Source organism: Drosophila takahashii, chromosome 2R (genome assembly GCF_030179915.1).
Source record: "Drosophila takahashii strain IR98-3 E-12201 chromosome 2R, DtakHiC1v2, whole genome shotgun sequence".
NCBI classification, from domain to species: Eukaryota; Metazoa; Arthropoda; class Insecta; order Diptera; family Drosophilidae; genus Drosophila; species Drosophila takahashii.
The window spans coordinates 33,809,793-33,830,211 of NC_091679.1; the positions used below are offsets into that span (position 1 = coordinate 33,809,793).

Here is a 20,419-nt window from a genome sequence, read left to right on the forward strand (position 1 = left end):
CATTTCAGTTCCCATGGCAATCATCTTTTATTCACCGCCGAGCTGAGCCCCTTCACTCGGACACCATTTAATCCGCTATTACGCACTCCACACTCTCCTGGCCATGTGGGTGGCAATGCGAGTGAGTGTGGCATGTGGCATTAACGTGCCAACAAGGGGTTAAACCCCGAAAAAGAGGAAAAAAAACACCCATCCATTGCGAGGCTGCTTTTCACAGACGCCGCCGACAAACACGAAGATTGAAACACACCATAATTTAGACAAATCAATAAATTACTAATAGCCCCCGCCGCCGCTACTTCGCTCCTTCGGCGATCGACATTCCACCGAATTCGACCGAGGTCCCCAAGTCTTACGGAAGGCAGGGAAAAAGGTGAGCAGCAGTTGGCCAGGTAGAAACTGGCCGGCTGAATTCACAAAGACAGCGCCGGTCATCGTTCAAGTCGTGTTTTAAATTGGGTTTGTGGCCAAGCTCCGAGATACCATAATACTCCCCTCTGTTCGATGTGCAGGAAGGGAAAAGATAGCAGAGAATGGCAGAGGGGAACTGACAGCGTCTTCTTGTTATGGCCAAAGTCCCTGTCCGCACGTACTAAACATCAGGCAGAGAGTACCCAACCCAAACGGCGAACAGCGACCAGAAAACAGCAGACAGTGTTGGTTCCGAAATAGCTAGTTTTGTATGACAAATGTATAGAATATATAGTGGTCACCTGGTCGAATCTCCTGAAAAAATCTTCTTTTAAAGTATAATCTCTCGTTTAAAACTATTCTTAAAATGATATATTTAAAACTATTAGACTTTTTTGAAACAAAAAGCTAGCTCAAATAAAAAATAGCTAGACCACTCAACGCCAGCAGACTTTAAAGCAGCGGGAGAACATGAAATCGCCAAGATGATGAAGAAGCCGAAGAAACCGATGAAGAACAAGGGCTGTAGAGCTAAAGATTTACGGCAACATCGTCGGAAACATCGGCCGCCGTTCAGATCGTTCGAAATCGCTTGGCTTCATCGCCATCGTCGTCGTCATCATCATCTTTGTTTTTCATTATTTTTTTTTGGTTTCACGAGATGGTTGTTGTTGTACAAGATTGATCCTCGGCGGTTGCTAAATGAACGCCTCCGGGGAGTTGCCAGTGCGCTTTTATTAGCGTTTTTGATCCAGAATGGATCGTAACCACAGCAGCCAAACAAGCAGAGTCGAGGAGAACGGGTAAAGGTCCACAGCAGACTCACACGCAGATACTATTGCGGTCAATCAAATAGTGTTGTTACACCGATTTATAAAAAACTATATATTAACTAAATGTTTACTAAGCATAACTAGAAAGTCTTAACATTGATACATCCGAAATGGTTGATAATGTACAAACGTTTGTATTTTTATAGGGCCTCTCGTAATCCCTTTTTTATAATATAAAAACTTAAAGAAAATTTCTTTTCAATATCCTTACAAAAGTTCGATGATCTCAGCAATGGACTAATAAAGGTGATATATATTTCCAACTCAATGGACTAATCCCTTTATCTTTTCTTTATCTTTTGGGAAGTATGGTATAAATTAAAGTCCAGAAAGTATTGAACAACATTGAAACATTCTAATATTTTGAACTCTGTTGTTCAAGCACAATATACAAAAAAATTCAGACAGAAATTGCGTTTCGCTAATAATTCTTGGGTCTTGTTTCTGTTTTGATTCGGCTCGAATCGCGATAATTTGATTTTCCCCAAGCGCAACTCATGCGATTGCGTTGGTGGCGGCTGTTTAGTCTCAACGCGCTTGAGGCGGCGGCGGCGGCGGCTCGGCGTTCAATTAAATTAAGTGCAGCGGGTTCCCTTATCGTTTTTTATTATTTTTTATTTTCCTTGTGGCACGCCACACCACCGCAGAACGAGATGTTCTCAAGTGCCGGCCAACTCAAGTGGCGATCATGCCACTTAGGCAACGTTCTGAAAACGAGCCTTGGATGGGAACTACTTAAAGAGGAAGGGAAAGGGAAAGGGGACAAGATCTCGGGCTCGGGGAAGTAGACACATTCAATTGCTTTTCCAATATATTGATCACTCGAGAAAAATGTGTATGCGTGTGTTTGTTTGCGCCCCTTTTCCGTCCATTGATAGGGCATAGGAATTTATGACTTCATTCCCCCAACAGATCTTTTGTTCGTGTCACCAGCAATTTGCTGTCCTCAATTACGAGAGTTCTCCTTTGTGGACCCCGAATCTAATGAGTTGCACAGAAGAAGTAGGGATGGCTCGGCCTCAGATTCTGGTGTTTATTATTCCCCGATTGTCGTCAAGGGAATCCAGCATTATCGATCCATTGAGGGTTTGGTTTTGATTGTAATCCCTTAAGTAATTTATATCGCAGGGGTAGGAACTTAAGAAATAGGTTATGCCTTATTTTTAAAAACTTTCCAAGTATAAAATAAAAAAAAAATTTGCATAAAACTTCAAATAACTCATTAGATAAAAATATTTTAAAATATATCTATGATTTTTATTCATTGCTTAGGGCTAGTACTCAACCCAACAAAAAGTCGTCGAAAACAAAAACTTCATATGAAACAAAATTTTTTGACGTTGTTATACCCTTGTAGAGGGTATTATAATTTCAGTCAGATGTTTGCAACGCAGTGAAGGAGACGTTTCCGACCACTTAAAGTATATATATTCTTGATCAGCACCAATAGCCGAGTCTATCTAGCCATGTCCGTCTGTCCGTCTGTCCGTCTGTCCGTTTCTATGCGAACTAGTCTCTCAGTTTTAAAGCTATCGCGATGAAACTTTCCCGAAGGTCTTCTTTCTATTGCAGGTAGTACATATGTCGGAGCCAGCCGGATCGGACCACTATATCTTAAGGCTCCCAAACAAATATAAGAAAATTCATTGTAACTTTGTAGGAAGTAGGCGTTTTGATTCTTGACTACTTAAAAACAAAATTGAAATAAATCGAAACGCTGAATCTGGAATCCCTGGAACTGCACCGAGTGAGTATTCTTTTATCTACAAGGGTATATAAGCTTCGGCTGGCCGAAGGTAGCTTCCTTTCTTGTTTTTCATATGAAGTTTTTTGTTTTGGACGACTTTTTGTTGGGTTGAGTACTAAGCCTTAAAAGAATAAAATATATAAAAAATAAGTTATTTGGTCGATTATTGGGTCATTGGTCACCTGAATTGAAATTGAAATTCAAGGTCAAAATAGATAAGACAAATTACAAACTGTGACACAAGAATTGCGTGATTTAGGCGATCAGCGATTATTTTATAATCTGATAATGAGACAACAAGCCGAAAACATTTGAACTTCCGTAATGTCATGAATTTGTTGCTATATAAATCGAATAGTTAGTTCAACGTAGTTACTATTTGGCCAAGATGCTACCACGTTTGTTGCTGCCGATTATTGGAAGACTATGGTTGATAGTTTTAATAGTGCACCACTGCAATGGCAAGGTAAGAAAATAATTTTTACTTGAAGGAGAGTATGATAATATTACTTGAATCAACAGCGAAAGTGGGACTACGAGCCGTTGTCTATTGTAACCTACACTTCAGATGAAAACTTGCTAAAGATTAGCGCAAAAGTCGATCGAATCGGTCGTGGGGAATACGGTATTTCGGCGAATATCGACTTCAAATACGATCCAGACGATACTACGATGGTAAGTATTGATGTTTTGGCATCTATTACTGGATTGTTAAAAAAAAAAAACTATCATAATCCAACTAATATCGTTAAATTTTATGTTCGACTTTTAGGTTGAGGCAGTGGCCTTTCGAAGCAGCTCGGGAGAGGAAAGCGACTATAAGCCTATTCCCTTAGCGATTCCGAAACAACCCTATATCGAATTTATGAACAGTAATTATAAGGACGTGGTAATTCCCAACCTGGGCGGATGCTCTAATCTTGTCACATTTGAGGACAAATTCGAGCCACCGTGGCCTCAAAAGACTTACGAGCTGGACAAGTGCGTGGCCAACAGCGATGGCTTTCCGGACATCGTTCCCGAGGGCTACTACAAGGTCAACTTCACCATGACGAGTCCCGTAGATTGGGGGTTCATTCTCATCGTGAAGATCTCAACTAAACTAATGTGATCTCCACTTTGATCGATCATATTTCTATTAAATATCAAATATATAATGTATATGTTGTATAGTGTGTAGAAAGTTACTTTGCTTTCATTTGCAATAAAATCAGCTTCAAAGACATATATAATCTGTTTCATTCGTCAATTATAAACGCGAGCTTGTTAGTTTTACAAACATGGATGTTTAACATCAATCGGAATTGGTTTCCTTTGTAGCATTTCTAAAATGTAATCTCAAACAATTTCATTGTGTATAAAATTTAAACATGATAAGTCCGTGAGATAAACTTTTTTTGATTATACGTTCTGGCTATATAAGAGAACTTGCCTTCATAAAATGTATCAAATCCAATCCGAGTGAAATGATTACCTCCAATCTGCTTTCGAGTAGAATCGGAATTCTGCTTTTGTGCTTACAGTTGGCAAGGGCAGCAGTAAGATTGGTAATATAAATATGATTGATATTTACTAAATTTATTGTCTTTAGCGAAAATGGGACTACGAACCAATATCGATGAGCACGACCTCTTCGGATGAAAGTAAGCTAAAGTTTGACATGAAAATCGATCGTCTGGGGCGTGCAGACTGGGGAATGTCGGCCACCTTAGAGTGGAAATATGAAACGAATGAAGAAACTATGGTAGGTACCTAAAAAAAATCATAGTTATACCCTGGATTTCTCCATCTTTCATTTTAGGTTGAGGCCTCTGCTTATCGTAGCAGTTCGGGCGATGAGAGTGACTACAAGCTGCTTCCTTGGGCGATTCCCAAGCAGAAATTCTATGATTACATTGATACCTACTACAAGGATGTGATCATCAAAAATTTGGGCCACTGTTCCAATCTTCCGAAATATGAGGGAAAATTTCAACCTCCTTGGCCGCAGAATACCTACAAGCTCGACAAGTGTAAGATCGATGGTGATGGACTACCGGATATCGCTCCGCCCGGTTTCTACAAGATCATATTCACTAAATCTGGACCAGGCCAGCCCACATGGGGCTTTACGGCGGTATTCAAGCTGACAAACAAATTGTTTTAGATTGTTCAATATTCGAGGATCGAGAAGATCCAATATATATTTTTTTAATATCCATAATAAATTGAATGTCTAACAAAAATATTTATTTTTTGTCTTGTAAAACAATGCTAGGTCCTTAAAATTGGTAAAAAATTAATCTAGGGTAAGGAGGAGGTTTCACTAAAACAACAATAGTAAAACTAAAATGGTTCAAAAATCAAGTACTACTTGAATTACCTATAGAGTTTTTTATATTTAATTTTGTGGATATGATTTTTAGGATTAGATTATACTAACATGAGCTTCAAATGACCATGAGAAAAACCAATGTAAATCAAGCTTACATAACCTGATAATAATGTCGAGCAACATTTTACGTAATTAATCAGTGGCTGTCGCCTTTATAAGGCGGGACATGACCGTACCCATTTTAATGTGGTCCAAATGGTTTCCCGCTACTCGTTCGTTTACATTTTATTGGGCGTCCTCCTGATCAGTGGAATCAGAGCTGCGGTAAGATCCTTATTTATATCCTATAATCATATTTATAATATTCGTTGGCAGCGCAAATGGGACTACGAACCCATTTCGATCACCGCCATCACTTCGGACGAGAGCTTAATCAATTTTGACATCAATATCGTTCGCATAAGTCGCGGAGAATCCGGAATATCAGCCAAAGTCGAGTGGAACTACGATACGACAGACGAAACCATGGTGGGTCAAATTCTTATTAAGAAAATCAGTTAGAAAAACTTCAATCTTTTTCAGGTGGAGGCCGTTGTATACCGAAGCACTTCGGGAGATGAGAATGACTACAAGGTGCTTCCTTATTCCATCCCCAAGCAATCCTTTTACGAATATCTCAATACCTACTATAAGGATGTGATAATGAAGAACTTTGCCCCCTGCTCCAATATTCCAATATTCGAGGACAAATTCGAACCACCATGGCCGAAGAAGACTTACAACGCTGAAAAATGCGTTATTGATGGCGATGGATTGCCGGAAATCGTACCGCCCGGATTCTATAAAATTATATTTAGTGCCAGCGGACCAGAGCAGCCTTCATGGAGCTTTACTGCTATTATTAAATTAACAAACAAAATGTTTTGAAAAAAAAATACAAGTAGAAAGTTAATAATGTCAATAATCAATTAAATATCTAATAAAAACATTTAATGTTTGGCTTGAGCAAAAATCCTTTTAAAATATTTGTTTTAAAATTCTGAACAATGTATGCTTGCGTATTTATACATTCCACTTTTAACAAGGTTTAAGAATTTATATTATGGGTTTCAATTATTATATTATTTACACGTGACATTCAGATGACCATGACCATGAGCAATGGAACTCAAGATTACAAAGTCTGATAATAATGTCGTGCAACATTACACGTGACTGTCGCCTTTATAAGGCGGGACATAAACGTACCCAGTTTAATATGCTCAAAATGGGTTTCCGCTTCTCGTTCGTTTTAATTTGGCTTGTTGTCCTGCTGATCAATGGAATCAGAGCTGCGGTAAGTTCCTTATTTATACCCAAAAATCATATTAATAATATTAGCTTCCAGCGGAAATGGGACTACGAACCCTTATCAATCACCTCCACCACTTCGGATGAAAGTTTAATATTGTTTAAAATGAAAATCGTTCGGATAAGACGCGGAGAATACGGAATTTCAGCCAATGTCAAGTGGAACTTCGATACTACTAACGAAACCATGGTGGGTCCGATCCTATTTGAGGCTATCCTTTATAAAAACCCGAATCTTTTTAGATAGAGGCATCAGCCTACCGAAGCATTTCGGGAGAGGATAATGACTACAAGGTGCTCCCTTGGTCCCTCCCCAAGCAACCCTTCTACCAATATCTCAATACCTACTATAAGGATGTGATAATGAAGAACTTTGCCCACTGCACCAATATTCCAGTATTCAAGGATAAATTCGAGCCACCGTGGCCAAAGAAGACTTACATCGGTGATAAATGCGTTATTGATGGCGATGGATTGCCGGAAATTGCACCGCCGGGGTACTATAAAATTGTATTTGCGGGTAGCGGACCAGACCAGCCGTCATGGAGCTTTGCTGCTGTTGTTAAACTAACAATCAGAATATTTTAAAAAAACATATATTTTTTAAAGATGTGATTATAGTACTGAAACTGAATAATGTGAAAAATAAATTCAAGGTAAAAAAAAAATTTTATGGCTTGGCTTTCTACCTAAAATTTGTGAAAATCGATGCTACTAATCATGGCATTACAAAGTGATTTACTAGATATCAACTACTTTAATTTCTTTATAATTATATACCTATGATCTTCAGTTGACCATGACAATGAAATAAAACAAATGTAAAACAAGTTTACATAGCCTGATAATAATGTCGTGCAACAGTTTAAATTATTAATTAGTTGCTGTGGTCTTTAAAAGGCGGACCATGACCGTACACAGTTTATTATTGTCCAAATGTATTCCCGCTACTCGTTCGTTTTAATTTTGTTGGGTGTCATTCTGATCAATGGAATCAGAGCAGCGGTAAGTTCCATTTTCATATCCCTATATCATTTTAATAAAACTTGTTTGCAGCGCAAATGGGACTACGAACCCATATCGATCACTGCCTTCACTTCGGATGAGAGCCTAATCAGTTTTAACATAAGTCTCGTTCGCATAGGTCGCGGAGAATACGGAGCTTCAGCCATTGTCGAGTGGAACTACGATACCACTGAGGAAACCATGGTGGGTCTAAACCAAATCAAGTAAATCCTGTACAGAAAAGGCAATCATTTTCAGGTGGAAGGCGTTGTCTACCGAAGCTCTTCGGGAGCTGAGAGCGACTACAGGGTGCTTCCTTATTCCATCCCCAAGCAATCCTTTTACGAGTATCTAAATACCTACTACAAGGATGTGGTAATGAAGAACTTGGCCCACTGCTCTAATATACCAATATTTGAGGACAAATTCCAACCGCCATGGCCAAAGAAAACTTACATCGGTGATAAATGCGTTGCTGATGGCGATGGGTTGCCGGAAATTGTACCGCCTGGGATGTATAAAATTGTCTGTAATTGCACCGGACCAGACCAGCCCACATGGGGCTTAACTATTATTTTTAAACTAACAAACAGAATATTTTGAAAAAGCAATAGACAAGACACATTGGTTAATAAACAATTGGATTTTGTGAACAATTTAATATTTGTCAGAACTGCAATAAATTATCAAAGAAGTACCCACTTTTGCTTATAGTCAATGGCGAAAACTGAACATTGAACATTTTTATATGAGTTGTTTTTAAAAAAATACTTTTCTTTTGAGTTTTCTTTCTTTCTTTTAAGTAAATTTCTGGACGTTGATTTCACCCAAAATACAGTTATATTAAAAAGAGAAAAAATTCTCTCAGTAAACCAATAAAATATACGGAGTTGCCACAAAAACAGGGCAACGCTGAAATGGACGGATTTATATTGATGCCTATAATAAACTATCCCCCGATAATTTTACTTGAATTTTTTAAACGGATTTGTTTTTTTTTTGTATGTTTTTTAATGAATTAGATTTTTTGTATATAAGATAAGGTACATTAGACTTTAGTTGTCGGATAAAAATGTCGTGCAAAATTGCAGAGCATTATGCAATCGTTGTGGCTATATAAACATAAGGCGAGACCTGTCAGTAGTCAATTCAGAATTGGTCAAATGGTTTTCAGGTGTTCACTTGCTGGTATTTGGTTGGCAGTCCTGATCCTTAGAGGCTGTGGGGCAGCGGTAAGTCAAGGATCCCGGAAATAAATTCCCTGTACAAATGTTTAAAAATTTTCAGCGCAAGTGGGACTATGAGCCCATCTCGATAGCCACCTACAGCTCAGATGACAGCTTAATTAAACTCGATGTGAAAATTGAGCGCGTTGCACGCGGTGTGTATGGAGTTACCGGCAGGATCAATTGGAACTACGATACGAGTGACAAGACCATGGTATGACCTATTCAAATTACAGTAATCCAAGGTAAAAGGATGGTCCCCTTTCTTTAGGTCGAGGCAACTGTGTCTCGAAGCGATTCGGGGGATGAGAGCGACTACAAGCTGCTTCCTTGGGCAATTCCCCCGCAATCCCTTTACGACCACATGAACACTTATTACAAGGATGTGTCGATGAAGAACTTTAAGCACTGTTCCAATGTTCCCCAATTCGTGGGAAAATTCCAACCGCCATTGCCGAAGATGATTTACAGCGGCGACAAATGCGTAATAGATGGAGACGGGTTACCCGATATCATGCCTCCCGGATTCTACAAGGTCATATTGAAATGCTCCGGACCGGGTCAGCCTACATGGAACTCTACTTCTATTTTTAAAATTACAACAAAAATGTTTTAAAATTCGCAATCATTTATAAAAGGTGTTTTTTTATATATATTCTTTAAATTATATATTTTTTAAAGTAAAATAAAATCGATTTTGAGATCTAAGTACCCACATGTTTTTAAATTAAATAAAATCTACATAATAATAGTTAACGATGTTCAGAGCTCCACAACATATTTAAGAACGTTTTTCTACTCGAGCGGTGAAATGGCTGCTTTTTAAAGCAATAAATCATTTTTGCAATATTAATATTTTGAATTAAGCTGAAGCTTAATATAATTTACGAAACTCATGATGTATAATTTTTTGTGTGCATGTTTTTGGCATGTGGCCTTGTTTAACATGTTTACCAAAAATGTTACAGGGCTTATATAATTTATACAATTTCCCTGACGTAACAACGCCATGCAACCAACTGTTTTTTGCTATATAAATTCTGCCCGTTTGAGAATCGAATTAGGTTTAATTTTAGCCAAATGATGTCGCGTTGCTCGTTGCTGTTTTCATTCGGTGCGCTCCTGATCCACAGCTCAATGGCAGGAGTAAGTCAGGATTTCATACCAGGATTTCTAATTCCTGTTTAAACTTTACAGCGCAACTGGGACTACGAACCCTTATCCCTGACATCCTATAGCTCCGATGAGAAGCTTTTAAAGATTACCACCAAAGTTGATCGACTGGGTCGCAGTGAGTATGCATTTTCCATGACGCTGGATTGGAACTATGATGTGGATAAGGACACCATGGTGAGAACTAAGGCTACAATTATCTATCCTTACTAAAAAATAATTATTTTACTCGGCAGGTGGAGGCGGACGTTTACCACTGCTCATCAGGCGATGAAGAAGATTATAAAATAATGCCCTGGTCTATTCCCCAGCAGCCCTTTTTCGAATACCTGAACGGCTTCTATAAGGACGCATTTATCAAGAATGTGGGCCACTGTTCCAATATGGTCCAATTCGAAGGTGATTTTGTTCCTCCGTGGCCCCGAAATGTTTATAAACTGGATAAGTGTGTAGCCAATGGCGAGGGACTACCAGACATCGCACCAGAGGGTTATTTCAAATTAGTTTATAAAATGACCGGGCAGGTCGAATGGGGGTTTACCTTGATTGTTAAGGTCCAACATAGTGTTATTTAAAATTGATTTTAGAGTCCAAAGAAATCCCTCCAAACTTGTTAATACTTTGATTTAAATCTTTTTTTTTATTGCAATGCAATGTACCATAAATTATATAAATTAAAATTAAATTCTATTGGTTTGTTTTAACAAATGTTTTTTTTATATTTTTTTTACTTTTTATACTGCAAATTTTGACTAATGTAAAAATAAATATATAAGTAAGATATATCTTTGGGTTGTATTGTGAACATTACAAGATCTATTAAAGCAGTTTAGCCCACGCAAACATGGAAAACCATGTACTTGGGTTCTTTATCTAATGTAATGTGTAGATCAGAAAATTCAGATAAGTTTGGCATGATGTACCCTACTTTAAATTGCATTAATGTTTACAACAATGTAAAAACGTAAACAAATGTACACAAAGTTTCCGTGCCAATAATTTGTTTTTTGGAAGACTAATCCGAATGGACCGACTATATAAGCAAGAAGGGCTTGATTTAAAGAGTAATTGAAGCCAAAATGTTTTCAATGAACGTTTGTTTATTTTTGTGCCTTTTTGTGTGCCTTTATGATAAAAGTGCAGCCAGGGTAAGTTTGAAAAATTGTTGGATTAATTTTAAAATCCTTAAATTTAAAAATTATTAAAACAAACGTTTTGGTTTGGGCATATTAAATTTATTTATAAATATTTATGATATTTCTATATTTTTTAACAGACCAATTGGGAGGCCACGCCCTTATCGATAGGAGGAACATCGACAAATCCGAGTGCGATGGACATCAATTTGCGACTTGAGCGCATTTCGAGGTCAGAATTTGGCTTTTCAGGCACATTCTTCTGGGGCATTGATATGGACGACAACGTGATGGTGAATTGTTAACTGAAATAATTTATTAAAAGTCCTACTTGATGAGAAATTTATATTCCAGGTCGAGATGCGCATTTTGAACAGTTATTCCGGCGACGAAGCTGACTACAAACTGACTCCCTATTCCATTCAGCCGCAGAAATTCACCGACTATATCGACACCTTCTACAAGGACATGCTGATCCCTAACCTCGGCAATTGCACCGATATGCCGAGGTACGAGTCCGGCTATGTACCGCCCTGGCCCAAGGCGACCTTCAATTTCAATCGCTGCAGCCTCAACGGCAAGGGACTGCCGGATATTTTAGCCGAGGGCTTCTATAGAGGCGAGGCCATCATCACCGCCCTGCCAACTGTTGCAGTTAACATCTCGGCCACTCTTCGGATCAAAACAAAATATTTCTAAAATCCGGACAATTAAATCGCACCATTCCTCCCTGTCTAATGCCAACTGTTTTTGCTTTTGGGCATTCCCAAGGTGGTGTGAGCCGAATTCCAGCTGCGACGAGATCGTCATAAAGTCCGCCGGACTCACGGGCCAATAAATGAACCGGGCCAGGTAGAAATCGCTTAAAGCCAGCTGACGTCGGCAGGCAGGCAGTTCGAGTGTGAAATTGGCAAGACATGTTTGGAAACTGTTGTGGTAGGAAAAAAAGTGTTTGTGGTGGGGTTGTCAGAGGGGAAATGCCAAGGAAAAATTGCACAAAGTGTCGCCGGCACAGAGAGAAATATATCGCAAAATCAGATAACTAATTTAGTTTGGAAAAATATCAGAGCAATGGCATTAAACATAATAGTTTAACTGCATTCAATATAAAATAAGTGAACAATATATATATCTCTTGGTTTAGTTTAAAATCGAACTACAAAGCAATGAAAGTCTCTCTACTTTTTCCTGTGTACTTTCCCCTCGTTTTCCCCCCTCTTGAAAATGCAATTCGAGTTGCATTTCAAGTGAAAACTCTGCACAGTTGCCTCGGCTAATTTATTGCAAATTGTTAAAAGCTACAACGACGAAGGCGACGCTGCTGCTGGCTGTCAACTGATGACAGCGGCATGCTGCTCCTCCTCTTTCCCGCTAAAAAAAAAAACCCCCTGCTGCACCCTAAGCTTGTGGCCGCTGCTGTGTTTTCCCCATTTTCAGGCTGCTCCCCTTGTTGGCTTCGGGGGAAAAATTCAGTTTAGAGTGAGCCACATTCGCATGGAAATCGTTGGCAATTTTACAGTAACGCAATAAAGTCAGAGATCTTTGAAGAGCTTTATTTAAAGTGTATAGGCACATTGAAGAGCTGAATCTATTCGGGTTTTAAAAGTATTTAATACGCTTAGTGATTCCACTCTAAAAGGCAGTCTGGTTTTATTTTAAAAGCGTCAATTAATTGGTTTAAGTAAATTAAAATTTTCACTGGAAAATAGTCTTTACTAGTTAGATAAAAAATAGACATTTTTAAAACACAAATTGTTAGGTTATAAAATCTAGTTAATTTATTTTTATTAATTACGCCAATAAAATATATCAATATACGGTTTCTAATGCTTGAATTTTGTGTAAAAATGGTAATTTTGCATTACATACGAGATGGCGATCTACAACGTTTTTAAAAGCCAATTAATTGGTTACAACGAAACGCGGCTCACCCTGATTAGCATACGGGCAACAGAAAACAACAACGGCAACCGATTTGCATTTAGCCACCATCCATCTAAATCACACAGCACACAGCTCTTGCCCCCTTTGCCCCACGAATCCCGCGAATCAGTCCCATCAGTTTCGCGGCTTGAACATTTTGCGGCATTGACAATATCAAATTGTTATCTGGCATAAAATAATTACAACGTTTTAATGCAGACAAAATAGTTGTCGTCGGTTCGACGGTTGCAAGTTGCTGTGGTTTTCTGTTGCTGTTGATGTTGTTGATATCATCGATGTTGTTGTTGTTTGCTGGTTGCCTGCTGCTTTGGCTGCCAAAGTTTAGCTGCCAATTTGAGTGCCAATAAAAGCGCGTGTGCGACAGCAAAGAGATTTCATTTTCAGCGGACAACGTTGTCATGGTTAGTTTTTAGCTGCTGGTGCGCTAATTAACCAAAAACGCAGCCAATTAGTTGGACTAACACGGAAAAGTTGCAGTTCCACGGAAAACCCAGGGGAGTGCCTGGTGCACAGCGAGAAAATAGGTCATGAAAATCACTTTCTCTTGTTCGTTATTATTAATCTTTATCAACGAAGCTACACGCTGGACAAGGATAAAATAAGTTTCATTGGGAAAAGTATGTTTTAATAGTTAACCACAAAATTGTATTGAAACTAGAGATTGAAAATAATCGATAGTTTCGATATTTTCACAATAGCGATTCGATAATATCTATCATTTCACGAGAAACACTATTAAATATTTCATCTAAAATCATTTTGAGAACATTGTAATTTAGTTCCAATTTAATAGGTTATTTAAGAAAGAAAATATAATACAATAATAATTTTAAAATATACTACACATTTATAGAATATTTTTTGCAAGTGTCAAGCACTCAATTGCCGGACTTGTTTTCATATGTGTTTGGGGATTTTGATTGCGCGATTTCACTAGATAATGCTAGGGACACTAGTTCAGTGAATCAACATTGCGAGCTAATTATTTCGATTGCCATGGAGATTGTTGACAATTTAAAACCCTGTTTATTATTTGTAATGTTTTAAACAAGCTGGTGGCAAGTACTTAATATATATCATGAAATTGCTCGCAAATATTTCCAAATAACCGGAATAATTATTTCAACCGTTTTTTTTAATAACCTTCTTTATTATTATAGCTTTTTAACGAGACCACTTAAATAATAAAATCCAAATGGAACTTGTTTCAGATATCCCCTTGATTAAGAGATAAACTCTTAAAATACATTGATCCAATTTGATTCGATTATGCTGAATAGTTTAAGAACTAGACTAGTTTATGACCAGCATTATAGCTTTTAAACTAATTAAACTGCCAGATCTCCTCCAACTTGCCCATATAAAATTCGTCTGCAATTTCCAATGCTCATTGATTGAAAATTTGCGAAATGAAATGCATTAGACTGAGGCAGGCAAAGGTTAAATTATGTCTGCATTCGCAGAGATGCGGCTACAATAAACAAACAAGAAAGGGGCGAAAAGGGGGGATAGTCAGTCAGAATGCAAAGCTTGTTAAAATTCATGTAATGCATTAACAGAGAACAACAACCACAAATTACACACACACACAAAGGGGGCAAAAGGGGCAAGAGGGGCCAAAAAGGGGGCTGGATCTACTGAGTCAAAAGGCCGACGGGCCGCAATGAAAAGGCAATTAAAGCGCAGAGGCTGAGGGGGGAGAGGTTCCCCAGGGGGCTGAAGAGGGGCGGTCGAAACAGAGGAAGGGGATAATACTGCTGCTGCTGTTGCCGTTGCAGCAATCAATTGCATGCTTCAATGGACAAATATACGAGCATAGACAAGTGGAGAGCCAGCTCAGATAGACATGGCCGATACGGACGCCAAAGCAAATGCGTTCGCTCAACTACAGTGAAGCGTGCTTACGGCAAACCGTCATCTCTTTATTAACGTTCGCCCCTTAAATTTAAAGGAAGCTTTAAACTGAGATATCCCATAAGATTTCGAGGATTAACCCCTCTTTAAATTTAACAAAGGGACGAGAAAACAACCCTGAGATGTAAAGTTTAATCCAAAAGATTTAATAAAATAAAAAAAATTTTTTTTTAATTTTATTTTTTTTTAATATAAGTGACATTTTGCTCATTAACATTTTATTCAGTCGTTATCTACGATTTCGCACAAGATTTCTTTAAATTTCAACTATCAAACTTTTTGTTCATATCGAGATCCTACTGTATCTGCGTCTGTTCATTTGTATGTTTGCAGCCACAACTGCGAGCGTGTGTATCTATGAGTTGTCCACGGCAGACACCCGTGGGACGGACGGAAAAACGACTAGATGGACTCAACTAGATAAAAACCTTAGTTGGCTTGGTGCCCGGGCCAAAATGAGGATTACAAGTGGGTCTGAAGAGAGGGGCTTTGGATCTGGCTTTGAGTTGGGCTGGGTTCGGTTTGGTTGTTCGCCGTTCGGTGTTCGATGCTCGGTGCTCCAACCGTCTGCATCTTCATTCGCCTCCTTCGACGGCGGCAGTCAAGTGGAACGGCACAAAAACTTGTTAACTTTTTTCGCTACAAAAGGTCCGAGGAGAGTGCCAAGTTGAGTCAATCAACTGGCAACCTGCTCCCCAGCTCCTCGCTCCCTTCTCCACCTCTCTACTATCTGTGCTCACTTGGCAGCAATTAATCAAATGGGGAGACCCCGAATCCAACTCACAGCCTCTGGCTTTATTATTGCAATCAAGTCATTTTACCTGCAAAACGCTTAATTATCACTTTTTGGGGCGGCAATTAGCAATTAGCAGACAAATTCTTCACATGCCACGCCTACTTTCGCTTCTTCAGAGGCTCTCGTCCAAAGCCATATTTCTCGCCATACAATGGACTGATCCCGGCCAGCAGTTGGTGGGCCGACTCATAGATGGTGTCACAATTGGCCACCTCATCGGCCACAAGGTCAAAGTCATAGGCCACGATCCGATAGCCAGCTCGACTGAGTTCCACACAATAGATGACCTGCTCCAAGGTGCGAATATTGATGTAGGCCACCCAACGGCAGTGGGGCAGGAATTCGGCCACGATCAAGTGGTCAGCAAAGTCCTGGCAAGAATCGACCATTCTTTCGGCCTCGCGGAGGGCGTGAAAGTCGATTTCGTCACTCTGGACGAGCGCCATTTTGGGAGACTACTACATAGATTGGAATTTAGACAGAAAAAGCTAAGGATCTATTTATTAATTTAAAAGAAAACTTTAGCAATAGTATAATCTTTTTTGATATGCATAACAAATATTTATTGAAGAGTGTTATGTGAAACTCAATTCACTTTCACCCAATAGTATAATCAAGTCCTCAAACAATTCCATTCCCATACTACTAAGCTGAAGGGTATTAAGAGTTCGAATACAGCGATTTACCCATCTCGTTTTCAAGACATTTTTCCGTATTATGCATCCGCTTAAATTCTCGTGCGGCTCCTCTGAAACCCTTTACCCCTTTCCCGATCCATCACCATATCTCCCTTGACTTCCTCAACTCAGAAACCAAGCTCAAGTGCTCCGGGTCCTCGGGGTCTTAGTCTCCTGATGCGGCTGCCTGCTGCCGCTGGAAAACAAAAAGGACAAAAGCAAAGAGTCTCGGGCTGAGACTCATGACAATCGTATAAGGAATAAGGAGAGGGGAGGCATATAGGGGATAAGGGGTAGCCTGACTTGGTGTGATTTGATCCACAGAGAAAAATGTTAAACTTTTTCGATTATACATCTCTTATATTAATATTATTTTTCACTATTTCCCTAGTTTTTTGGCAATACAGACAAGAATATATTCAAATCTGAAGTTCAAACTAGCTAAGATATTTATCATTCGTGTAATAACATTAAAATCATTTCATTTTTTCCCAGTACACATCCACAATCCACAGCAGCAGCATCTTTTCCCTTACTTTTTGCTGATGAAGTTGAACAATTTGAGATACGAGCTGAGAAGGAAGGTAAGGCGAACAGAAAGAGACGGTAAAAAAAAAGAAAGAGATGGGTTAGCCGGTGGACGGAATGGACTGAAAGGGACGGACTACGGACTGCGGACAACGGACTGAAGACTGAGGACTGAAAGACCAAAGACTGTGGAACGTTCATTTAGTTGCCCATGGCCATGGCAGGCAAACCGTTTTCTGGCCCGGCTACCAGGCAAAGTTCCTGCACTTCGCTCCATCTACCGCTTCCTCTTCCCTCAACCTCCCTACCCTCAACCCCCCGGAACAATCAAGATGCTAAAAATGAAAAACTTTTTGCGACACACACGCAAATTTTTCTTCAATTTTCCTTCTGTTGACGCCTAAATAGTTGATGAATTATGCGACAGCTGGGCGGGAAAAGTTGTGTTAAATTTCATTTTCACACAGTGGAAAATAAATTACTTAGTTTTTATAAAAAATAGTAAAATGGTCTGGCATAAAGATAAAGTTGTGGGGTTTTTGGGATATAAATGAAATCTTTAGAGGGATTGAAAAGGATCATGAGTGTTAGAATATTTTAAGCGAAGCTATTTAATAAAACTTCGTTTTCTGTTCAACGGATAAATATAATATTTTAAAAACAGATAAATGATTATAAAACTGACATTATGATAATAAGATTTTTATACTTAAATCTTGAATTTTGGACCTTTTTTGCACTGTGTGTGCGAAAGTTCAGTTTCAATTTATTTTAATTGCGCTGACAGTTTACGATCTCCCCTCCGTTTCCATCTCCCTCGCACGACTGCAATCAAAAGGAATAAATGAGTGAGCGGATGAGAAGGCGGCCGAGGACAATATAAGTGGATGGAATGGGAATGCGAAGTGGTAGGGAAGGGAGAGCATGGCCATAATCCGACTTTAACTCTTTCACCGATTCCCTGCCCTGCGGGGCCTTTCTACCGCTCCTTGGCTCGCAACAATTGTCGGAGATTTATGAACGCCTCTTGCGCTTTAAATTGAATTCAATATTTTGCAAGCGCACTGCTGCAACAACGGCAAATTGTAAACAACAAAGTTTTTTGTGTTCCGTTGACAGTTGCACTTTTTTTTATGGCGATTGCACATTTCATGGCTTTCTTTTTCGCGCGCTCAAATGGAATTTTTTTTAGTTCCTTTTACCTACACAATTTTCGCGTTGCTTCGTTTTCAAGAGGTGTGAAAGGCGTTGAGTGGGAGTGCCCACAATTGAGCTGTTTTCTGTTATTTGCTGACTTTTCTCAGTTACCCGATTTAAGCCAAAAACACAAAGTGCATACCTGCAAAGAGAAGGAAAAGGAAAATTTGGAATTAGTGAAAATTTAAGAGATTGTTCAGGGTTGCTTTAAATAAATGTACACTTAATATACGGAATATTGTTAATAGTTAATTAACCTAATTTCTCTATTCTGAGAAATAATCGTCTGATTTGTAAGGAAAATCATTAAACTGAGAATAGTTTCTATAGAATTTTCTTTACAATTCCTTTTCTTGATGGTTCCAATTTGCGAGTATCTGGGTAATTTTCGCTTCTCCCTGCCCTATTATTACGAAAGGAGGTTGGCAGGTAAGGTAAGAAATCTGTTGAGTTAAATCCAAAGGGTGTCGGTAAAGTTGGCTGACAAGATAAATTTGCTCGTTTCACACCTTGAAAAGGGACTTTACATCGCTTACTTCTACGTGAAGCACATTTTTACCAAGTTTTTCTTCGTTTTATTCCTTTAGCCATGTGGTTAATGGTTTTTTATTTGTCCATGAAAGAAGCCACAATATATAGAGCAAAATCAAGGGCGGCAGAAAACAAACTTAGCAGAAGGACCAACAAAAACAACAGCAACGTCAGCATCACAGATGCAATACCAAAAACAGCAACACTAAGAACAGTAACTTGGCCAACAGCAACACCAACAACTTCGTTTCCAATAGCAGCAACATGAGAAACAGCATTTACAATGGCAGAAACAGCAGCGGCACCAACAACGCAACGTGCAACATAAACAACTGCAACACCAACAACACCAGCAGCAACACCATAAGGAACCAGAGCAACAACAGCGGAAAAAATACGAAGGCAACTGCAACAACAGGCACACAAGCAACACCGTGAGCAACCAGAGCAACATCAGCTGCAACAGCAACAGAAAAAGCAATACCAATAGCAACACTAAAAGCAACAGCAACACAAGATGCCCCCACGTTGAAAATTCAAAATGTTTTCGTTTGAGTGAGCACGGCAACAACAACAGCGATTGTCGACACGGTGAGTTGGCTACGTTGTTTCTATAGTTGTTTTTGTTGTTGCCATTTTCGCCGCCAGGGCGCTACATTTTGTTGTTGTTGTTGCTTCTTTTTTTTCGTATTTTTTCACATACAATTTGCTGTTGTTGTTGCCTCTTCTGCGCCAGTCAATTCAATTTGAAGCCATTTAGCATCAATTTGCAGTAATTTGACGTATAAATTATGTCAAATTGCCGAGCAGCTTGTCATTGGGTGTATTTCGTTGTTGCTGTTGTTGTTGTTGCTGTTCTCACTCCGTCAGTCGCTCGTTTTCGGTTCCTTTGTTGTTGCTTTTGCACCTTTTTTCCTTCCCGATTTTGTTGTTGTTATTGTGAGAGATTGTGCCCGCCAGGTAAAAATAAAAAAATATAAGGTAGAGGAGACAAGAGGTGAGGAAAGGTGCGGAGCAGAGCGGCATCATCATCAAGTCCCAGTTGCCAGTTAAACAACCGCCAACCCTTCGTCCTTCCCTCTAAAAACCATTGTGTGACTTGGTTTCACCCCACCTCTTTTCATCTGCACTGTAAGAAAAATGTGGTTCTATAATATTTTGTACAATTCTTTTTTAAAGAAATCCGTACTAACACCCTTTTTGACAACTTTGCTAATTTTGTTTTTAAATCTCTTATACATAAAATTTTGGGATATTTTAACAAAGACAGAACCCTTTTCCAAGTCAGAAAAACTGTATTCCAAGGATATCATCCTTTATCATTACTTTTCAAGTTTGATTTGATATTTGCTGTGCGGAATCCACTGGGAATTAAAGATTCTTAAAGGTTAAAACCCTTTTCACTTCTCTGTCAAAAATCAATTTAATATTGTAATTCCTTTTTAATACTTTCAATATCAAAAGAAATCGCCTTTTTTCCCTCAGTATATGCCTTATTCTCCCCTCTTTCTCTGCGGCACGTTCGGCAGTGTGTGAATTTTATTTTCGCTTGTCGACACAAAAGAATTTCACTTAATACTCAAACGAACTCACACACACACGGAGGAATAAGGGTCCAGAGCAGAGGTTGAGCAGTA

The 20,419-nt window shown here is 39.0% G+C and overlaps 10 protein-coding genes across 10 annotated transcripts in view; 8 read left to right on the top strand and 2 right to left on the bottom strand.

Annotated features, from left to right (window-relative positions):
* The window catches only part of sbb (scribbler), an 85,484-nt gene that overhangs the window by 13,453 nt on the left and 51,612 nt on the right, over positions 1-20,419 (bottom strand). The gene's annotated exons all lie outside the window — the stretch shown is intronic.
* On the top strand, positions 3,153-4,216 carry LOC108069298 (uncharacterized). The gene is made up of 3 exons (XM_017159305.3): positions 3,153-3,457; positions 3,514-3,666; positions 3,764-4,216. Exons 1-3 carry the CDS (start codon positions 3,380-3,382, stop codon positions 4,100-4,102), a joined length of 570 nt encoding a protein of 189 aa, XP_017014794.1. The 5' UTR covers positions 3,153-3,379; the 3' UTR covers positions 4,103-4,216.
* LOC108069299 (uncharacterized) lies at positions 4,339-5,148 on the top strand. The gene is made up of 3 exons (XM_017159306.3): positions 4,339-4,529; positions 4,583-4,735; positions 4,793-5,148. The coding sequence occupies exons 1-3, from the start codon at positions 4,458-4,460 to the stop codon at positions 5,135-5,137; spliced, it is 570 nt and encodes a 189-aa protein (XP_017014795.1). The 5' UTR covers positions 4,339-4,457; the 3' UTR covers positions 5,138-5,148.
* LOC108069300 (uncharacterized) lies at positions 5,504-6,311 on the top strand. The gene is made up of 3 exons (XM_017159307.3): positions 5,504-5,629; positions 5,681-5,833; positions 5,888-6,311. The coding sequence occupies exons 1-3, from the start codon at positions 5,561-5,563 to the stop codon at positions 6,230-6,232; spliced, it is 567 nt and encodes a 188-aa protein (XP_017014796.3). The 5' UTR covers positions 5,504-5,560; the 3' UTR covers positions 6,233-6,311.
* Positions 6,573-7,243, top strand: LOC108069295 (uncharacterized). Its single transcript, XM_070212108.1, has 3 exons — positions 6,573-6,641; positions 6,693-6,845; positions 6,899-7,243. Exons 1-3 carry the CDS (start codon positions 6,573-6,575, stop codon positions 7,241-7,243), a joined length of 567 nt encoding a protein of 188 aa, XP_070068209.1.
* On the top strand, positions 6,835-8,357 carry LOC108069297 (uncharacterized). Its single transcript, XM_070213748.1, has 4 exons — positions 6,835-7,388; positions 7,449-7,660; positions 7,712-7,864; positions 7,919-8,357. The coding sequence occupies exons 2-4, from the start codon at positions 7,592-7,594 to the stop codon at positions 8,261-8,263; spliced, it is 567 nt and encodes a 188-aa protein (XP_070069849.1). The 5' UTR covers positions 6,835-7,388; positions 7,449-7,591; the 3' UTR covers positions 8,264-8,357.
* Positions 8,821-9,568, top strand: LOC108069296 (uncharacterized). Its single transcript, XM_017159301.3, has 3 exons — positions 8,821-8,892; positions 8,948-9,100; positions 9,158-9,568. Exons 1-3 carry the CDS (start codon positions 8,824-8,826, stop codon positions 9,500-9,502), a joined length of 567 nt encoding a protein of 188 aa, XP_017014790.2. The 5' UTR covers positions 8,821-8,823; the 3' UTR covers positions 9,503-9,568.
* Positions 9,721-10,767, top strand: LOC108069302 (uncharacterized). The gene is made up of 3 exons (XM_017159309.3): positions 9,721-10,032; positions 10,084-10,236; positions 10,296-10,767. The coding sequence occupies exons 1-3, from the start codon at positions 9,967-9,969 to the stop codon at positions 10,632-10,634; spliced, it is 558 nt and encodes a 185-aa protein (XP_017014798.3). The 5' UTR covers positions 9,721-9,966; the 3' UTR covers positions 10,635-10,767.
* LOC108069301 (uncharacterized) lies at positions 11,095-12,182 on the top strand. The gene is made up of 3 exons (XM_017159308.3): positions 11,095-11,207; positions 11,336-11,488; positions 11,550-12,182. The coding sequence occupies exons 1-3, from the start codon at positions 11,139-11,141 to the stop codon at positions 11,892-11,894; spliced, it is 567 nt and encodes a 188-aa protein (XP_017014797.2). The 5' UTR covers positions 11,095-11,138; the 3' UTR covers positions 11,895-12,182.
* LOC108069303 (protein GSKIP homolog) lies at positions 15,811-16,329 on the bottom strand. The gene has a single exon (XM_044395856.2). It carries the CDS (start codon positions 16,293-16,295, stop codon positions 15,948-15,950), a length of 348 nt encoding a protein of 115 aa, XP_044251791.1. The 5' UTR covers positions 16,296-16,329; the 3' UTR covers positions 15,811-15,947.